The sequence below is a fragment of the Centruroides sculpturatus genome, unplaced genomic scaffold (assembly GCF_000671375.1).
Source record: "Centruroides sculpturatus isolate CEXI.00-Female unplaced genomic scaffold, Cexi_2.0 scaffold730, whole genome shotgun sequence".
NCBI lineage: Eukaryota > Metazoa > Arthropoda > Arachnida > Scorpiones > Buthidae > Centruroides > Centruroides sculpturatus.
In genome coordinates this window covers 198,886-216,861 of record NW_019385577.1, presented here as the reverse complement: position 1 = coordinate 216,861, position 17,976 = coordinate 198,886, and the positions used below count along the sequence as shown (strand labels likewise).

The 17,976-nt window shown below is 30.5% G+C and overlaps 1 protein-coding gene across 6 annotated transcripts in view; it reads right to left on the bottom strand.

The window, feature by feature from the left end:
• Positions 1-40: 40 nt before the first annotated feature.
• Positions 41-17,976, bottom strand: part of LOC111640284 (Hermansky-Pudlak syndrome 5 protein homolog) — a 94,060-nt gene continuing 76,124 nt past the window's right edge. For 5 of the 6 annotated variants that reach the window (XM_023386289.1, XM_023386290.1, XM_023386292.1 and 2 more), the window contains 8 exons: positions 15,562-15,675; positions 12,578-12,682; positions 12,371-12,483; positions 11,980-12,304; positions 8,788-8,863; positions 8,648-8,710; positions 3,650-3,815; positions 41-2,215 (listed from right to left, as the gene is read on the bottom strand). In XM_023386289.1, coding sequence (XP_023242057.1) covers positions 2,139-2,215; positions 3,650-3,815; positions 8,648-8,710; positions 8,788-8,863; positions 11,980-12,304; positions 12,371-12,483; positions 12,578-12,682; positions 15,562-15,675 — 1,039 coding nt within the window. In that variant the 3' untranslated portion in view covers positions 41-2,138. Of the gene's footprint in view, positions 2,216-3,649; positions 3,816-8,647; positions 8,711-8,787; positions 8,864-11,979; positions 12,305-12,370; positions 12,509-12,577; positions 12,683-15,561; positions 15,676-17,976 lie in introns of those variants that run through there. The other variant, XM_023386294.1, reaches the window with a different exon arrangement.

Below are 17,976 nucleotides of genomic sequence, written 5' to 3'. Positions count from 1 at the left end.
AAAAAAAAAAAAAAAAAAACACGCAGAGTTTACGGATGGCTCCTTCGCCCCCGGGACAATTTGTCCGTTTTGTAAACGCAGGTAAAATATTTAAAAACGTTTTAATCTAACGGCTAAATATAGATTTGAGGTAGTTTTAAATGACCAAAATTGGAAAATCATAATATGCGAGAATATATATACAGGTTCTCTGGTCGTTTGTACTTTTCAAACGATAAAAACGCAATTTCTTTTTTGGCAGATTGGCGAGTAAAAAGCAATCTTCTGTTCTAATTTTCAAAAATTTGTACGAAAATATAAGAAAGGCGTAATTACCGATTCTAATGATTTTTTTTAAAAATGGCCGGTCCCCAAAGTGTTACGAAACTCTCTCTCGGCTTCCCTAGTTCCACCGGGGAGCTTTTTTATACTGGAAACGAAAGTCGTTCAATTATTCGATTGGACATTTGGAAAACGCGAGTCTGCCGAAAAGACGCGCCGGAAGAGAACCGCCAAAAGTATTAACAAAATTCGACCAAACTGGCAGAAATCTGAAAAATTTCTGCCTGTCGGCACCGGAGGAAAGTTCCTTAATTTTAACCCATTGAAATTTCCAGACGAAATGTATGCGGTCAATTTTTTAAAGGATATTCTAGAAACTAATATTTTTAAGCCAGCCAAATAACTTAGCCATTTTCACCACGTCGGCTTTATTAAAACCACTTTAATAAACAATCTTAGCATAATTCCATTACAGTAAATATCTCGGATCCAAGTCTGGTTTGCGGTAACCTTCATTAGGTAAATTTAAGGAGCGGACGTACAATATACGAATGCAACGAATGAAAAAAGGAACGAAAATACTGAATAAAATAGTAGTTTTGAAGAATTAGATTTGTCAGTTCTTTAGTTAAAATAATATAGAAGACAACGGGATAAAGTATTTGGCGTTTCTCTTCTGGCGTACGGTCGAACCAAACTTCCTAAAATTTAGAAATTAGAATTGCGACTCGGATCGTCCCGACACTCGGTAATTTAATTTTAACTAACGAAATTCTATTATGGCAGGAGACGTGGATGAAAAGTAAATCCTTCGCACACACGAAACTAATTTTGAAAAATACTTTGACCGCACGGGAAATACGGTGGCCGATCTCGCAATATAAAAACTTTTCGAATCGGGGACTAAACTAAGCTAAAACTAGAAAACTTTTTTTAAAAGTAGATGGAAAGGAAATTTTTGGCAAAATTTGGCCGGTGCTACGTGGACGTACACACCGTACTTTGACTTTAATTAGGCTAACTAACACGTAAACCACGGGTAAGAAAACTTTCGACTCTACTTGGACGTATCGACTCGACGGCTTTCAAAGAAATCGAAACGATTAAGAGTGGGTGCGCAAAATTAATGCCATCCGCAAAATCGAAAAGGTGCCGGCATTAGAAAACACCCCGCGTGAAATCAAAGTAAATTGGCCGACGTTTACATATAACGAAGACCAGAGAAGATATTTACGGATACCACTTTGCTTAAACCAAACCTTAAAACTGGTGTTAAAATTGCTACGGACGTAAGCGATACAAAAGAGCTGGTGATTCGAATCCACCGCAAAAACGGTGAGTGAATATTTCGATCATTCGGTCGTCCGATAAATTTATATAATGTATGGGGGGACTTACGACTCCAATCCCTAGGTCCTTCTCATAAATAATACTCCATATCGCTTTAACAAATAAATAAATAAATATATATATAAATTAATACGGAGCAAATTATATATTCTAGTTTAAAATACGAAAATTTATAAAAAATTATATTAATAATTATAATAATTTAAAATAAATTGGTGAAATCATTTTTTACAACATGTACAGTTTATGATATTCGTATTGGATAATACGTTGCATAATTAATGTAATTCTATATTTACAAATTTGTAAAGGAGTTTTAAACGTTTGATCGTGGTTATATCCTAGTTGAGCATTAAAAATTACATAATTACGTGTGGGAATAAATTCGTTCTTCGAGAATCTAATTCTGCCAAAATAACGATTTGCAGTTTGACGTCGATGGAATTTTTGAATAGCACAAAATACTGTTTTTCTGTTAAATTAAGAAATTTTTTTTGCTAGATATTTATATAGACAACGTCGTGATCTCATTTTTCCTTGCCTTTCTTCGAAGAGCACATTGTACAAAATTCCTCTGGAAGACAAGCCGAATGGTATGCGTGACCTGTTAGACACAGAGGTAAACATTTTATTCCACGTGACAAAATTATGGAACCGTTTATGTTAAAATTTTTCAAATATTAAACTGATTATAAATCAATTAAAGAGTTTTCTTAATTTTAATGCTATATATATTTTAATTTTATCTTATTTGCCTTTAAAACATATCATCAAGAAGATGGACGATATGTTTATGTTTTAAAGGCAAATAAAGATAACAATAGAATTCAATTATTTAATTATTAAATTCTTTCGTTAATTGTAAATATTTATAATTTTATACAAGATTCGAGTGTTGTCGACAAATTTCATTGCCGATTTTAATTGAATTAACTCTCTAAAATAATTTTTAAAGGAAAGCCTAAGCCCAAATTATTACAAAGGGAACGAAACATTTCAATAACGTTAAAGGAATAACTAATTATCTTTTATGAACATTGTGTATGTATATATAATATAAAGTAGAAAATCGATTATCCAAAACCCTGGATTATTTGAAATGGTTAAAAAAACTAAAATGTGTAGTATTATACAGTACATACTATGCAGACACCAAACTCGTCACCTAACTGGAAATTACTACGCGACGTAGTAATTTCCAGTTAGGTGAAGGGTTTGGTTGACTTTAGCGCCGCGAAACTATTTGCTCGAAATCTAATGTAAAGTTAGGTATGACCATACGTAACTTTACATTAGATTTCGAGCAAATTTAGGGGCTGTCCATAAATTATGTCCGCATTTTTCTTGAAATTTTTACTCCCTCCTCTCCCCATTATCCCAGTTTCTCTAGGTTTCCGTAACTCCTCCCCTTTTCGGAAGTCCAGCAAAACTCAACCACCTTCAAAATCTTTATCACCTTATAAATAATAAAATGTATAAATTGTATAAAATTTAATGAAATAAAACGGATGTCCATTCAAGTTTAACCTCGCCCCTCCACTCTGTCCGACTTGTCATAACACTCCCCCTTCCAGTATTAACATTATTTATGGACAGCGCTTTTCTTTCAAATACAATAATTGCATTACTGTATTTATAGTTCGTAAAACTAAAACGCGCAGTGCCCGATGCATCCAGAACATAAAAACGAGTTTCTGGATTATCTTGGAGTCCTCTGGTCCTACCAAATTTGAATAATCGAAGTTTCACTGTAACTGGTTTAGTATTATCATATTGTAATTTTGTTGCAAAGATTCTCCGAGGTTAAACGATATCAGATTTGAATTGTTTTTTTGTTGTTTAAAATTCTTAAAAATACGATTGAAACCCTTTAATGAAATATTTATGATAAATTTTTGTCAAATCTGGTATCGTTTACATTAGAAGTTCACAAAATTTAAATTAAAATGGTAAAGTCGACTAATTTTGATGATAACGTGTCCAGTCGATTCTTATAATATAATCGGCTTAACTAATTATAAAGTAAATAAACACTGACCACAGGAACAAACTGTAATTCCACTTGTAGTTGAAGCTAAATGAGCGGTAAGAGATATTCCACATAGTGGACAACATCCTAAAAGTTGAGTTCTTACGCCCCAATGACTTTCTGGTTCTTCTAAATAATGACTCTGTTGTCTATATACAGGCTTGGTGTCATGAGACTGCAATTAATTGATTATTTATTGACGATTAAAAAATAATTTATATAACTTTATAATTAAAAAAGTTAATTATACTCTCTAGGATTAAAAAATTATCAAAACTTTGAGACTATATATAGTTATGGCAGTATGTACAGAAATTAAACTGATGATAATGTTGCTATAATTATAAAGAGGTAATGTTTGTAAGTATGTAAGTTTGTATGCAGCAGGTAATCTCCGAAACTACTCATCCGATTTCAAAAATTCTTTCACCAATATTTAGAATGGAACTTCAGGGTGGACATAGGCTGTATATTATCCCGTTAAACATTCATATAAATTAAAATATATAATCTAGGTTAAGGCTTTTATGTCCAACAGATGGCGCTACAAGTACGACACCCTTAGTTTGCTTTTCTGTGAGGCATTATGCTTTTCTGTGAAAATGAACTAAAGCAGATCATCTTCTATCTGTTTATATAAATAAAAATGTAATGTTCGTTTGTTCCTACCGATTTTTTTGAAATTTTGACACAAAGCTGCATTCGAATATGCACGTGCTTTTATATAATATACATGTCGAAATTCAACCCCACTGAAGGGAGACGGTTAGGATTAAGGCTTACGGTAAAGAACTCTGCTTCTATTTATACTATTTTAGATGCGGGTTTTTGCGTTTTTGATTGCGTTTTAATAGGGCACGTCAAGAGAATGTACACTAAGAATAAATTTTTCGAAAAATTTCCCCCCACGGGGTAAGTGTTATACATTTATAATAGATATATTTTGAGCCACAACAATGCGTGGCGGGGTCTGCTAGTGTTGCTATAAAGCTACAGTTTGCTGCCTCATTAGTTTGAGGCTTTAGCTATCTATATCTGATTACACAAGTTTTGTATGAATCTAGTTCAGTTCAGTCTTCCTTATTCTATTATCATCACCACTGTTTATATGTATCACATAAAAATTTAAATAGCAAGAAACGTTATTGATTACATAAACATTTTATCAAAGATTTTAAGAGTGATTTTAATAAACAGCTCTGTAATTGTAATATAAACAGTTAAGTTTATATTATTTTACTAGATAATGTTTTATTTATAAACAGTTGAAATTAATGTTATGTGTAAACTAAAATTATTAATTGATAAAAATAAACACAGTTTATTTTTATCAATTATAGCATATTTAAATACAAAAACAGAGCAAATTTCGTTATAGCAATGTTCCATTGTATATTTTAAATCAATTTAGAATTTTGATAGTGAATTATAAAATCTTCAAATAACATTCCGTATGTAGAATAAATCCACTTAACCAATGCAAATAATTATCATCAAATATCAGATATACAAAGTAAGTTTCTAGATGGATCTGAAATGATATTCCTAAAAAAGTAATTCAGATGATAAAGGTTTAGTTTAATCTGATCTATAAATTAATTATTGTACTAGTTTTTAAAAATTTTTCCAAATGAATATATAATAATAACTATAACAGCAACAGTTAAGCCAAGAATTTCAAAAAATTTAGACTAGAAATTACAGTACAGTGTATGAGGATGAGTCACAAAAAGTAACCTTAATTTTTTNTAAATATATACGTATATATATATATATTTATTTATTTATTTTATGTACATATATATACATAAATACATATATATACATGCATACGAATGAATCCCCACGTTTAATACATGTGCACTAGTGCTTCACTAGTGTTTGGATTCCACAAGAAAAAAATCTTTTGGTTCACTGCACTGCCACTCATGCACTACTGTTTTCACCTCATTGTCTGTACTGAATTTTTTGCTACCAATCATCCTCTTGATTGGTCAGCTGAAACAGCTGATAATCATTTGGTGCAAGGTCAGGCAAATAGTGGGATTTGGAAGACACTCTGTATGTAGATCTGAAATTTTTTGAACTGTCAAAATGAAATGTGTATGGCCACATGTTGTCATGCTGTAACAGTATATTAGAACTGAATAAACTACAAATTTCGAACCTTATTGTAGGTTTCAAATGATTCTGAAGCAAGTAGCAATATGCTACACTGTTTGCTGATAAAGTTCTGGGCATATAATGTTCCAAAACTGGATCCTCATGATCCCAGAAAAGCATGAGAATTACCTTGCTGGCCAAAGGAGTTGTGGAAGATTTTCTGGTTTCGGTGGTGTGGAACATTGCCACTCCTTGCTTAGTCTCTGGCTGAAAGTAATGAACCCCTGATTTGTCACCAGTAACTTCATTAATCAAAAAGTGGAAACTACACACTGCTCCTCTCTGGAGCATATCTGTAAGGGTGCTGTCATCTTTGTTAAAGTCTGCTTATGTCACAGTTGTACTGGTGTACCTGGACATGCCAAATCTGCATGCTTGGAGACACTACAAAATTATTGCTGCACCAATGAGATTTAAAATTTTTTATGACCATAATAAGGTTACTTTTTGACTCATCCATGTAATAAATTTCCAAGGAAAAACACACAATTTTAATCTTAATCATTTCTTAAGATTAAAATTTTTTATTCAATTATTTTGCTGCCATGTTGTGAAAAACTTAATTAAATAATAGAGTATTTGTAAGTATTTTTTACTTATTGAAATTCATAAATAAAAAAAATAACTGAAAATTTTAGAAGTAATTGATATGGTGATCTGAATCCACATCATTTGAATGTTACTTTAGGATGTATCAAGTGAATGGTTTCTATATCCTGGCCAACGATAAATACAGTAGAGCATCGATTATCCGACTCAATTGGGGACTGGGGTTGGTCGGATAACTGAAAAAAACGGATAACCGAAAAGTATGTAAAATACATTATTAGTATACAGTCGACCCCTCTATAAGATAGAGATACGTTCCATTCTTTAGGAATCCGATTTCTTACAAATCCTTCCAATCACAACCCGACACGTATCAAGTTTACAGACTATGGCTGTTTGAAAGATTTTCTTCCATAAAATTAATCGATTCTAGACTAATCCGACTCAACATTTCCAAAACACGTATATATTTTTTGGAAATAATCCGTATAAACTACGCTATAAATAAAAAATTGTAGGAGTACTTACCGAGCGTCACCATTCGACATCGCCATTGCTCAACATTGTTTTCGTCGCGGAACAGCTCACCAAACCGCGGCCGATTTCTAATAACTTATTTTTCTGCTAATAGCTCCTTGAACTTCGGAGACATCATTAATATAAATAATTTTAATCGCCGTTGAATAAGAAATGTTTCTTTCACAAGAAATGTATAAAATTACAGTACTGTATTAGACTTACGGTACCTAATTTACATACTGACAGACAATAGTTAGCGTAAAAATCTCTGTAGCGTGGCGCCACGCTAGACGGCGGAAATTATATATTTAATTATAACAAAGTTACAATAAGTTAATATATAATTATATATACAGTACCTAATTTATATATAATTTATATAATACTGTCCAGACGATAGAAATCTCTCCGTAGCGTGGCGCTACGGACGGTGGGAAAGTAGTTCGGCTGCCCGATGACGTTTGAGGTGTTTATAGGGAACTTTTACTATTTTTTATGGATACCGGTAGCAATTTTTTCGTAGTTTTATAGGAATCGTAATTATAGGGGGGTCGACTGTAGTATATTAGTATATCGCTTATAACCTACTTCACGTTGAATTTTCATCAATGTTAAGCCTAACAAAATTTTATTTTAAATAATATTCGTCGCTATTGTGTCGTTAAAAATTATTTTTTAATTATTTTATTGCTCACGAAACAAACATCCACTCATAATTAGAAAATTAAGCCTCGTTTAAATACTGGCCTCCCTTTCATGGTCGAGCCAATGTTGCCAGCTAAAACACCAAAAATTTAACGAAAATAATATTAAAGTAGCCAAGACATAGCCAAATATTATAGTGCAGCATCACCAGCGGACATTTGAATTTGCCGACTAGAACACGGTCGGTTAACCGATGTGGCAGTTGATTGGGGGTCGGATGAATCGATAATCGATGCTCTACTGTAATGAATCTAAGACTTCTAGGAATAAAAGACATCTAGAAAAGTCACCATTAGAATGATTACTTAACTAATTTTTATTGTCAGAAAATTGCCTATGATGATGAATGAGCAAGTTGAAAAATAAAGCAATTTCCCACAGTTTTACTACAAGAGACAATTTGTTCCTTACTTTGTACATTCATGTTGATATTTTATTCTCAGACAATACAGCTATTTCTGTTTGTTTTAAATTTTCTGAATTACTAAATCAAAATCTATTGTAGGTAGTTTCAGACAACTTGGATTAACATTCTCATACAGAATGGAAATTTGGTTAAAAACAGTTGTTACAAAAATACCATGAGCATTTGTGTCAGCAATATTAATAAAATGTTCTGATATTGCAAACAAAAATGATCATGGTATTGTTCTAATCTAATATTCTAGATTCTCATTATTCACAAGTCACTGAAATATAAAAACTATTGATTTGATGAATCTAAAGTAACTCTTGAATAATATGAGGTAATTTGCTAGAATTTTATTTATTACATCTGCAATATTATTATGAGGAAAATTTAACAGTGAAAAGGACAGTATTTTTCCTTTCAGAAAGAAAGTATTGAATATATCACACTTTTACATGTAAGAAGTTAAAATTTTTATGACAAAGCTTAAAACCTATTTTCATTAAATTACCTCATTTCAAAAATTGCAATTAAACTGATAAAAATTGTTTTGTCATAAGAATAATCATCTTTTTGATTATATTAATAAAACACAAAATTTTAAAAAACAACATTATTTGTTAATTTGCTGTCATAATTAAAATAAAAATTAAAAAACTTACAGATGAAGCTTGTTCTGACATTGTTAGAAATTTTTGTCTTTCCTTCATAAACATTTGGTAATCCTGAGAAGACAAGAAAAAGTAAACATAAATTGAACATCCAATTTTAATTTTAATTATTTAAAAATCTTTTATCTTACTTCTGGTGAGATTGAAGTTGGTTTTCTTGACCATAAATAGCTCTCTAAACATGTTAACATATTACGAGATAAGGCACTAAAATAATTGGAAATATGCAATTATTAATCACAACTTTATTAAAGAAAATATGACTAACCCATCATTAATTATTAATCATCAGTTAATTTTATATACAGTTTTAAAATCAAAATAAATATTTTCAACAACTAAATGAATTTTCTAATTTGAGCAAATTATTTGAAATGAACTTAATATAACACAAGGTAATATTCCAGAACCATGGTTTTGGAATGTATCTTTCCCAAAGAATTATTTTATTGTCTCAATTCCCAAAGGAAAGTCTTCATCTTATAGACCCATACATATGTTTGCAGCTATGCTGAAATTTTTAAACTCTATATTTATAATTACAGTACATTTACTATCCAGCTGTGACCAGACTAAATTCCATCTAACACTGCAGCATCCAGTTTCATTTTATCATAGCTAATTTAGTCTCTATCCAATATGAAATATTGTTTTTTATTCTCAAACTTCATATCAATCTACATCATATGCATTGATGTAGATTGATATGATGTTTTCCCTATTATTTGAACTTGGCTAAATAATTACATTTTGTACATTTCTGCAAAACTAAACTAGGAAACTTTGTGAGTTCTCACCAGTGTGCAGAATTTCATATGGATTAGTTTTAATTAAGTAGCCTGTTTTTTATTGCTTATCCAGATCTTGCTATGCCTTGTGTTAATTCTAAACTCATAGCTTATGCTGATTATGCTGATATAGCTTATTTCTAGATGATGAGTATTAGATTGTCAATCTAATACTCATCATCTAGAAATCTTACAAGCTGATCTCGGTATTCTAGTTGCCTCCCTAGTCTGTAAATTTCAAAATTAATTTATCCAAAACAGTATGTATGTGTTATTCACTTTTAGGAAGTCTAAATTACTATGCTTTTTATATTAATGGATAGCAAATGTTCATTCTTATAGTGACCTGGGAGTAATTTTCAATGAAAAATTAACTTTTAAACACAGGATTGATAAACTTGTAACAAATTTAGTTATGAAAATGGGAATCTTGTGGAAAAATTGAGTTACAGCGATGCCACATCATCACTGTAAACTCAATTTTGTTTCACTCAGTTTTGAGATCTATTTTCTTCACTAATTTCAATCTATGATCAATGATTGCCTGCCTGTATGACCAGCACAAGCTTCATTACTTTTTAACAGGATTTTGAATGAACTTATAAGATTTATTTTATGCTTAGCAAATTGGAATATCTACCTTATACTGATTCATGCAAGATAACACAAATAAGATTTGTATTTCCAAAATACTTTGCATGCATTAATTACTTTGATCAGCTATTATTTTATAGGTACATCAATGGATAATTTTTGCCACACAATACATTTTTATCCATATTGCTCTTAGACTGACTTATAATTTATTTTATTAGTCATTTCCTAATTTTTGTCTTTCTTTAGCTACAGAAACATTAATTTATTGTTCAGTTACAAAAAGTAAATAGGACAACCTTAAAGGTATTAACCTATTTACTTTTTGATGTCATTTCTTAAATGTATATATAAATTTCTTACATTTAAGGTAATATTTTATATTTTACCACTGTAATTCTTTTATTATATATTCATATCTTGTTTTTATGTTTTAATTTTTAATGTTTATAAATTTCATAGATTTTGTACATTTTGTAAATTTTTATCCCTTATTCTCTAGTTTTTAATAATTTATATGTATTTTATTGTTTATTGTTTTTTTTTCCTGCTTTTAAGGGGTGCATTACTTCATGGATGTAAATAAATAGAGTTTTTGATTTATAGTTATCTTACTACTTGTACTATTAGTATAACAACAGTAAAAGTTGGTATTTTTTTACTACCACAAAACATATATATATATTTACAACACATCATTGTCTGATAAGATGATGTGTGTTAAACTGTGTTGTTATTTTCTGACAGACAAATTGTTAGTTGTACCAGAAAAACATTTGCAGTAAAAAGTTGTTAAATTACAAATAAGTAGGGAAAACAAAAAAATATAGTTACTTTTATAAGTTTTATGTTAATAAATTTTATATAATTTCTCAATATACATTTTTTATATAGATATCATCATTGTTAGGTAGTCATTTCTACATATAAATTAAGTCAACAATATTTAATTTAATGTAATTTTTCAATTTTTCCTTCATCTATTTATGTTCTTTGCTTAGGTACCATTTTATTCAAAAGAAATGATGTCAGTCCTCCTGTCCAAATTTAATCATAAGAATCTTTCCATAAATAATAAAATTAAATAAACAGAAATCCAATAAAATTAAAAAAGTAATAGGCAATCGATAAAAGAATGCCAACATAAAAAGTTATTTTCAGAAATGTTTTTATATCATATGAGTTCAATAGCTAGAATTACAGGCAGGAGTACAATTATGGCAAGAGAAAAATTGGGTGTATTTTCACTTCTAATTATTTTAAATGAAATTAAACAGTAAATAAGATGCAATAGGACTATAAATATAAACATCCACATCAAACCTGATACATAACATTGTTGCAATAGGTCTAATCTACATTAAATGAGCTCCAAAATCATGTATAAAATGTAATTTTTATGCAAAGTACCTATTAATGAAGTGAAAACAGATTTTGCTTTAGTGTATTTTGTATATAGATTCTTAAAGGCATAATTTTAGTTTTCACCATTAATGTCCTTGAAAATGAGTTGTAGGAACACAAAGGCACTAAAATAATAAAGATGCAAACACCAGTAAAGTGATGTTTGAAATGACAATTTTACTTGCTTATTATATTTACGTACATAAAGCTACAATAACATTGTTCATTCATTTGCTGACAAGCAATGTTTCCTAGAAGGAGGTTTATTATAAAAATTAAATATTGCAGTCAAAAGATAATATCAAGTACATAACCACTAAAAAATCTTAGAAGGAAGATATTTTATATAATTCAAGGCAACAAAGTGTAACCTATGACATTTATAAAACATTTTGCATTTGAATTCATTGATTTCAGCATTATCTGCATATTTTAAGATGTTTGTTATTAATTTGCTCCAAATTATTTTAGATAATATTAAAAGTTACAAATTCATATTAAAAAACTTAAAATAATTAAAAATTATTATTTAATTACCTCTGTTGCTGATCCATAACATGAGTAAGGATGCAAGTTTTGTAGAATATAGTTGATAATGAACCAGCAGGTATTTCAACTTCTTGTAGTAAAGATAAAGCTACTGATGGTCCTAGGCACTCTAGCAATTTTTTAGCAATATTTTCCCATGTTAAAGTAACGGTCCATTTTTCTTCATGCTCGGAATCAGAAAAATATACAAAAGGAGTTTTGCATGAATATTGTTCTCCGCAGGACAAACACAGTATTACATCTTTCTTATTTTGTTGTTTTGAAATAAGTGTTAAAGTTTCTTTCCAAATGTCAATAGATTCAGGAATATAACCTGCATTTTAAGTTAAAAACTTTTTTATAAGAAATAATTATTACAGAAGCTTTTATATAGTTTTACCTGCTTCATGTTGTACAGAAATAAGATCGATGTCGGCTAACTGAAGAATAGTTAACAAATGACGTTTCTGATGACCAAGTTTTTTTACTATTTGAAGATACCCAGGCCAAAATCTAAATAATAAACATAACCATTTACCTAAGACAAAGAGTAAGATTTAAAAATATATAAATATTAATAAATTCTAATATTTTAATCAAATTTTACCCTTTCTGAAAACATAATTCAAGTATATTTTCATCTTGAAGAGTTGAAATTAAAACATGTTGCAAAAGACCACTATTTTTCCATGGCCAAAGATGAGATCCAGGCCTATGAATTTTTAATGTAAAAGATTTCATTGTAATTTTGAATAATATATATTAATTTATATACACACATACACAGACACTTGTAAAACACAACAATATAACTAATGTAGTTTAGTTTTTAAAATGACATCATATGAATTAAATTCATGATTCTTAAACTAATTAGCTACCAAAAACAAATTCATTCTCACAATATACAAATACAGGGATAATCCACAAGCTCAACACATGTTTATTTTTAGCAAAAATAATATAAATTATAATCAACTTATTATTGAAATTCTCCAAATTTTTAATTTGGATAACATGAAAAAACTTGGAAATTATACTGGGTGATCTAGATGGTTCTTTGACACAATAGCTATTTACACCCAAACACAATTTAAGTCAAAAGACTTCTAAATGACCCATAGCTTGTTTTACACTTAAATCAATTTAGAATATCGTAAAACTTTCACCTTCAAAACTTAAATTTGAAAAGAAAAGAATCCTATGACTTTATATAAATTAGTAATCTATGGACATTGTGTCCATCTTTATAATACATTTAAATAAAATAAAAATCAGCTTAAAAACAGTTAAATAAGTTATAATTTTATAATTTTTCAAGTATATGGAATTATATCTTTAATAACAAAGCTTTATTTATAAACTAATAAACTTCAAAAATTGATAAATTCAATATATTTATAATTAATTTTATCAAAAATTAATACTATTTAATGTGACACTATATTGCAGTTTATTTTCTTATAGGCAATTAAATAATATTTAATAATTAGCATAACCTAGCCTTTATTTAGTGATTATAGACAGCAAAATAATAATAATAATCATAATAATAATAATAACTCTCCCGTGGTCACCACCTGGTCGTGGTGGGAGAGCCCAATAATTTTACTGAACCATAGAGCAATGCAGGCTGGAGCACAAGCTCCTGGTAGGGACACCCATGCCAGTAAGGTCTATGAGGAGAAATGAAGCTAAAAGTGTCCACACACCCACATTCTGTGGAGATATTTATCATGGTAGTAACCAGGTCTAAGTATGATACCGGCTCGGACGTCGCCCGGGTTAACAAGGTTCGCGTTCGTGGGTTAAGCAGAGGCTCACATTCGAAAAATAGGCTCCAGTCTCCCTTGGTTACCGGTGGCGAAAGCAGCGCCGGCCCAAGCATGGCTACTGCAATGCCCTCAACAGATGTGAGGAATCAACCTAGCCTTGGTGTTTCTGTGGCAATGCATCCACAGACCACAAAGGCTGGAAAACCACGCCAACGGATGAAATGGACAACAGAAATGAACGAGTTTATCATCCGCACTTACTACACCATCACAAGACTCGAAACAAACATGACAGCATACAGACAACAACTACACCACATATTCACACAACAATATCCTCACCTCACTGTCACCGAACAAAGGGTTGTTGATCAAAAACGAACAATTATACACAACAACCTTATCCCACAAACAACACTTGAACTTATCAAACAACAGGTTGCTGATCAAATACATCAACAGACAGAAACATTTAACATTAATGAAGATCACGTAACCTGTCAGGATAATCCAGCAACAAGCACTGATTACAGCACACACACAACAAGTACCACTAATGATACTGCAGGCACTTCCCCATCCATCACTGATAACGTAGACATAGAATTAGTTAATACACTCTCACTTATATTTCAGGAAACACTCACTAAATATACAGGTACAGATCCCACACAAAGACCACGAATACCGAAAATCAACACGTCAAAGGTAGTAGGAAAAACACTAAATTATGTAAACACTCACTTACTACCAAACTACATTCATTCAATTTCTACACTCTCAGACATTCATACATTAGTTTATGCTGGGGCAGTCACAGTAGTAACACACCATGGACTGAAAATACACTCACAGACAGACACACACAAAACACAATTCTATCACAAGCCTGCCTGGCAGAGAAGAATAGAAACACAAATAAATGACATTAGACAGCAATTAGGCAGGTTGACACAATACACTAAAAACAACATAACACCCAAATTAAAGAAACAACTCAAAAACATTTTCAAGAAAATCAAAACACACACAAAACATGAACATCACAATACACACATTACAGAATACATCGATACACTAAAACAGAAACTCGCAGCCAAAGCACGTAGACTCAAACGATACAAAACATGTACACTATGAAATTTATACACTATTTATACACTATGAAATATGTATTTTGCTTCCCATTAACCACTTAGGTTATTCTGTGAACTTGTCATCAACTTTCTACATTAGTTTTCTTATGACAAAACCTCAGGAATCTAACCTGTTCATAAATAAGAGTACTNTACACTATGAAATTTATACACTATTTATACACTATGAAATATGTATTTTGCTTCCCATTAACCACTTAGGTTATTCTGTGAACTTGTCATCAACTTTCTACATTAGTTTTCTTATGACAAAACCTCAGGAATCTAACCTGTTCATAAATAAGAGTACTAGTAATAGCAAATATATCTTATTTTAAATATATTTGTAGTGAAATTTTCTTTAAACTTTATTTTGTAAATAAATTTATAATTTTTATAATTTTTTTCCAGTTTTAAACATATTGCCTCATTAGCTCTAAAAATCTTTTTCCATTACAATCATAAGTTCAGTTGGGCCCCCAATAGGGAAAGCTGTGTGATGAAGGACAGAACATGACGTATCCAGGACAGATCTCATGAAAAATTCCTATGTAGTTAAGCAACTACCTTGTCCAAATTTGATCAAGGATCTCCAGAGAAGTAGAATGACACCTTAACTGCCTCAGTCATCAGGCCATTCAAACGTAACATTTATAACAATTATTATTATTGAAAATTACCTTGGTGCGCCACATTTACATTTTAATTCCTGAGAGATGTTTTGATTTAGAACACTTTGAATCCACTCCCATTTTACTTCTTCACACTGCAACAATCTATCCATCAACCTGGCGCTAACAAATAAAATATAACTGTTATAAAACAAATATTAATACACAGCTAATAATATATGTAAATCACTGTAAATTTTATCTATAAATCTTTAGCTTTAAACCAATAACTTTTTAATCCTGTTAAATATTTAATGATTATAAAAATTATCTTGCATAAATTCTGTTTTCTCAGAATAAAAATACAAATAAGATTTTTCTCTGATCAAACTATTCTACCAAAGTTACTAAATTCATCACAACTTTGGGAGAATGAGAATTTGTTTGGTTCTGTCATGACTTGGTAAATTTATAGACACTTGGCAAATAATTTATCATTAGCCTTTTAATCCATAACCTTTACTTATAGAGATGTGTTTTGGGCTTTTGCCCCTCTTCAGTCTGTTACAAGTTTCTCATAATACATAATATTTCACTATGATAATTAGAAAAACCTACCATGACAACCTGGATAACATATATATGATGAACAAATCTCCGGTTACTGGGTTACATTTATTCTATACATGTAATTCATTTTAGGTGGTATCTGGTGGACATCTGTCCAGCACCTTCCGCACTACGTCTTCCCCCTACATACCCCTCTCTCCCCCTGCATGCCTCGCAACGTGTAACTTTTCTCTCCCAGAATTCTGTACACAGCCACGCCTACAACTGTATGACTATTATTCCTTGAGGTATTCTATTTTAATAGTTGCAACCAGTTTCTGTGAATTTCTATGCTTAGGTTCTTGTTAATATTATTTTTGTCTAGTAATTTCATAACTTTCTTTAAATTTTCTTTTGTACCAATTTTTTTCCTGGTGTACAACATTAGTTTTAGCTATTTGGTAGTTACGAGTTGTGCAATGTTCGTAAAAAACAGAGTTGATTCTATTATATTTTAAATCCACAATGCGCTCTTTTAATCTTGTTTTAATCTATCATTCATATGCAAATTAATTCATGCTCAACTGTAAATCAAGTTAACAACTTATACCTATAAATAATTTCATGGGGCGTAATTTCGTTAAAGCGTCACCTTAATGTATAAATAATTTTTAACTTATTCTCAAATTCTTATCGTAAAATATATATTAATTTATATACACACATACACAGACACTTGTAAAACACAACAATATAACTAATGTAGTTTAGTTTTTAAAATGACATCATATGAATTAAATTCATGATTCTTAAACTAATTAGCTACCAAAAACAAATTCATTCTCACAATATACAAATACAGGGATAATCCACAAGCTCAACACATGTTTATTTTTAGCAAAAATAATATAAATTATAATCAACTTATTATTGAAATTCTCCAAATTTTTAATTTGGATAACATGAAAAAACTTGGAAATTATACTGGGTGATCTAGATGGTTCTTTGACACAATAGCTATTTACACCCAAACACAATTTAAGTCAAAAGACTTCTAAATGACCCATAGCTTGTTTTACACTTAAATCAATTTAGAATATCGTAAAACTTTCACCTTCAAAACTTAAATTTGAAAAGAAAAGAATCCTATGACTTTATATAAATTAGTAATCTATGGACATTGTGTCCATCTTTATAATACATTTAAATAAAATAAAAATCAGCTTAAAAACAGTTAAATAAGTTATAATTTTATAATTTTTCAAGTATATGGAATTATATCTTTAATAACAAAGCTTTATTTATAAACTAATAAACTTCAAAAATTGATAAATTCAATATATTTATAATTAATTTTATCAAAAATTAATACTATTTAATGTGACACTATATTGCAGTTTATTTTCTTATAGGCAATTAAATAATATTTAATAATTAGCATAACCTAGCCTTTATTTAGTGATTATAGACAGCAAAATAATAATAATAATCATAATAATAATAATAACTCTCCCGTGGTCACCACCTGGTCGTGGTGGGAGAGCCCAATAATTTTACTGAACCATAGAGCAATGCAGGCTGGAGCACAAGCTCCTGGTAGGGACACCCATGCCAGTAAGGTCTATGAGGAGAAATGAAGCTAAAAGTGTCCACACACCCACATTCTGTGGAGATATTTATCATGGTAGTAACCAGGTCTAAGTATGATACCGGCTCGGACGTCGCCCGGGTTAACAAGGTTCGCGTTCGTGGGTTAAGCAGAGGCTCACATTCGAAAAATAGGCTCCAGTCTCCCTTGGTTACCAGTGGCGAAAGCAGCACTGGCCCAAGTATGGCTACTGCAATGCCCTCAACAGATGTGAGGAACCAACCTAGCCTTGGTGTTTCTGTGGCAATGCATCCACAGACCACAAAGGCTGGAAAACCACGCCAACG